The sequence below is a fragment of the Phytophthora infestans genome, genomic scaffold (assembly GCF_000142945.1).
Source record: "Phytophthora infestans T30-4 supercont1.69 genomic scaffold, whole genome shotgun sequence".
In the NCBI taxonomy this organism is placed as follows: Eukaryota; Oomycota; class Peronosporomycetes; order Peronosporales; family Peronosporaceae; genus Phytophthora; species Phytophthora infestans.
Window position 1 is genome coordinate 95,597 of NW_003303690.1, and position 3,270 is coordinate 98,866.

Consider the following 3,270-nt stretch of genomic DNA (forward strand, 5'->3'; position numbering starts at 1 on the left):
CTAAGTAAAAATTCCGGAACGCCAGTCACTCCATTACTCCACATCGTATTGTGAAGCTGTCTGTTTGAGGTAGCCATGAAAACTACCATATACCATGCTAGTGCGTAGATCCATACACTACGCATCTGTACGACTGCGTACGTGACAAAAGACTCGGGTTTGATATCGAGAGCTCCTGCTTGAGAGAAGAAATGAGCTTCAAGAACATTGTAAGTGAATGAAGTATCTAGTAAATGAGCCAGAACGTAGCACAAAACTGGGAAGGAACTCCCGTACACAACACACTGCGTCGGTACTTTCATGAATAAATCTCGAGCTTTTCCTAAACGAATCCAGATCGAGATTTGCTTTGGTGTAACATACATAAAATAGCAGCTTACCAATTCCACGAAACCAGAAGTACGATTGCCCTATTGAGCGTAGTGCAGCTACGAGTCCATACCATTGAGTGACATCAGATATCAACAACCCAGTTTCGTAGCGATATTCTTTCACAAAGACCGTCTCACAGTCAGAGGAGGTACAGTCTCGAGCTCGGATGATAGTACTAACATCGGATCTTCGAACCCTGTAAAAGAGAGCCCACCACGACACACTTGCACGTACTCTTTACTCTCTAGAAACGTCAAATCCACTGTCATATTTGGGAACCGCGCTTGAACATCACGTAAGCGTGTCATCGTATGAACGTACAATAACCCCGCAGCTCTACTGCTAGTATCCAAAGGAGCACAAGAGCGATTGAGATTTGTCCATAATTCTTGACAAAAATGTGGGGTATGCGCACGACCTCCGTTAATAGGGAAGCAGATATCACGAGCGCTTATGGAGTTCAACAGATCAGGCGAGTAATACAGAGCGGAGTTGGTACGCCAATTAAAATTGTTGAACCAGTTCGAAAGTAAAAACTGATGGAGTCGATCGATATATTCGCTTTCGTCCGTAGAGTGAACGCCATCGGCCCGGATTTCAATTAATCATAATTCTTACGTGTTTTGTGGATGTTCGCGACCCCGTTGACAATCCCGTCGATCATTCGGAACACGACGTCGCCATTCAAAGTGAGCTCAGAACACTGCGCAGTGTAGAAAATGCAGTCAGGGTAGTCGGAAATTCCAAAATATCTGGCAAAAGCACGCCAGGTAATCGACGTCGAATCATACTTGTAAGTCCAGACATTCGCTTTGAGTTTCCCACTGTAAGCTTCTGCTTTCGTAGCTGCATAGACGGAATAGTTCCATGACGTTCCGAACCCCATCACTTCGTCGGGATGAAGCACTGGGTAAGACACAAGGCCCATCAAGAAGCGTGACCACGAGAACAGCAGGTTCCGTTCAAATACTTTTTCACGGGCTGCAAGTTGGCGAAGATGTGTTTTGGCAATGAGAGCCGCTGGAGTGCATTGCAACATCCTGGTGCTCTGTCTGTTTCTTCGATCCAAATAGCTCGATAACCATCGTGATAATACGGCAAACGCTCGATCGATATCAGCACTCGTTACATCTGAAGCCACCTGGGCGCTAGTCATACTAAAGCACCGCCACGCAAATAATCGACCTGCAGCTGGCAGTGAAGTTGAGAGCTAATTTCATCTGGGTCGAAAACGGCCGCTTTAATTAATGGTTATGGTGCTTCGAGTGGATTTTTATCGCCAACGTCGGCTTTAGTCTAAGAATACCCTCTATCCTTCAGGTATTACTTGCCCAAGATGGTATCAAGTATTTTCATCAATGCAATGGTGGAGTTTGTGTCATTCATAGCTTTGGCGAAGCGGAGCTGTGGTATATCAATGTGTTAGTTCTTTCTTAAAAAGAAAACGTTTTTGTATCCTAACATATTTTCTTATTCGCAGTAGAAGTTTTTATTGACTCTGTTAATGGATGACATTCTATCATTCCAAAAACGTCGACTGAATCACAAGTACATGTACATGTAGTAGCATTAGGAGACTTTAGTCTACCACCTTCGTCGAACGAGCAGTTTGACAGTGTGTAGATTGGAGTTTATGTAGCGCTTGATTTCGGGGGTCACAGCTGTCTTGTAAGTGAGAGGTGACAAAAACTTACTCCTACTCTTGATGGGGAGATGCCTGGTCATGCCAATTGAAACCCACAACCGCGAATTGAACCAACAACGGTATCGAGCAGTTGAATTCATCAATCTTTAGAGTCTGTGGACTTCCTAAACAGCCCTCATCACTTAGCGAAACCTTCATTATCTGGAAGCCAGCACAGAATGGCCGCAGTTCTAGAGGGCGATATCCCCGCCATGGCGCAGTGGTACGTGGAGGTGCAGCGACATGTCCTAGAATTGAATTGATCGTTTAATATCCACCGTTCATACTCTGAGCGTATCGTTGGTACCGACGTATGCGGGATCTCCAAGAATAATTTATTTAATATCTCTCGTCACTGTCGACACACAGCCGTCATGGGACGAAGATCGAGATCAACAATGACGCCTTCCGCGCCCGGGTCCAGTTTCCTGTACATCGCCCGTGACTCTTGCATGACTTGTCCTTCGTTGATCCCCAGGACGTCTTGTTCTTCGACACCACAGTAATAAACACTCCTCTTTTCTGCATCCACTTGAGCCTGACTGCAAGAGAACAACACCGGCTGTCCGAACTGTTCTGTCACTTTGTGTACCCTCCCAAATCGACTACCAGTTGCATGGACATCAGCCATCGGCGCCTTCTTGAGCGTCCCAGAGAACAAGTGCAAGTCATCTAAATAAATATCCACGTCTTTCACTCCACGCTCTGGCGTCTTGCTGTAATTCCAGAGTTTAATCATTGTAGTGAATCCTAGGTATTTCACCTTGGTTTCCCTCATAGTTCAACGGAGACGACCCAAGGGCGCCTGGCAGCTTTGCCATCTTCAGGCGATGGGTATGCGTGTTTTCCCAGTCGGGCTAGTAAGGTCCGACCCGGGTTTTATATTAGGAACCAGGCCAACTACATATCATCTTTCTTATAACTTTCCCAGCGAGCTTTCTGAGGGACGCCTTAGAAAGGAGCTGATAATTGAGCTCGATCTGGTTACCATCAGACTCGAGACTCATTCTACGATTTACCCGATACAATACACTTGGCTATAAGTTCCAGCGGGGTGGCTCCCGCTTTGTCGAGTGTTGATTGGTTTTTCGCCCGGGATTTACTACAAAGAATTCTTTAGTGGAAAAAGTGCTTTCTTTGGTACAAGTCCAGCTGCCTGTACCAAGAGACAAGAACAAGTACAAGAGCCTGTTTCTGCCGTCGTGACTGTGGTT

General features: G+C 45.9%; 2 protein-coding genes across 2 annotated transcripts; both read right to left on the reverse strand.

Moving 5' to 3' along the window:
* Positions 1-680, reverse strand: PITG_18488 (uncharacterized protein; the record flags this gene model as incomplete). Its single annotated transcript, XM_002997564.1, has 5 exons — positions 1-28; positions 94-322; positions 390-547; positions 595-614; positions 663-680. 5 exons carry the CDS (start codon positions 678-680, stop codon positions 1-3), a joined length of 453 nt encoding a protein of 150 aa, XP_002997610.1.
* Positions 681-2,165: 1,485 nt separating this feature from the next.
* Positions 2,166-2,795, reverse strand: PITG_18489 (uncharacterized protein; the record flags this gene model as incomplete). The annotated part of the gene is made up of 1 exon (XM_002997565.1): positions 2,166-2,795. The coding sequence occupies one exon, from the start codon at positions 2,793-2,795 to the stop codon at positions 2,409-2,411; it is 387 nt and encodes a 128-aa protein (XP_002997611.1).
* Between the last annotated feature and the right edge of the window lie 475 nt (positions 2,796-3,270).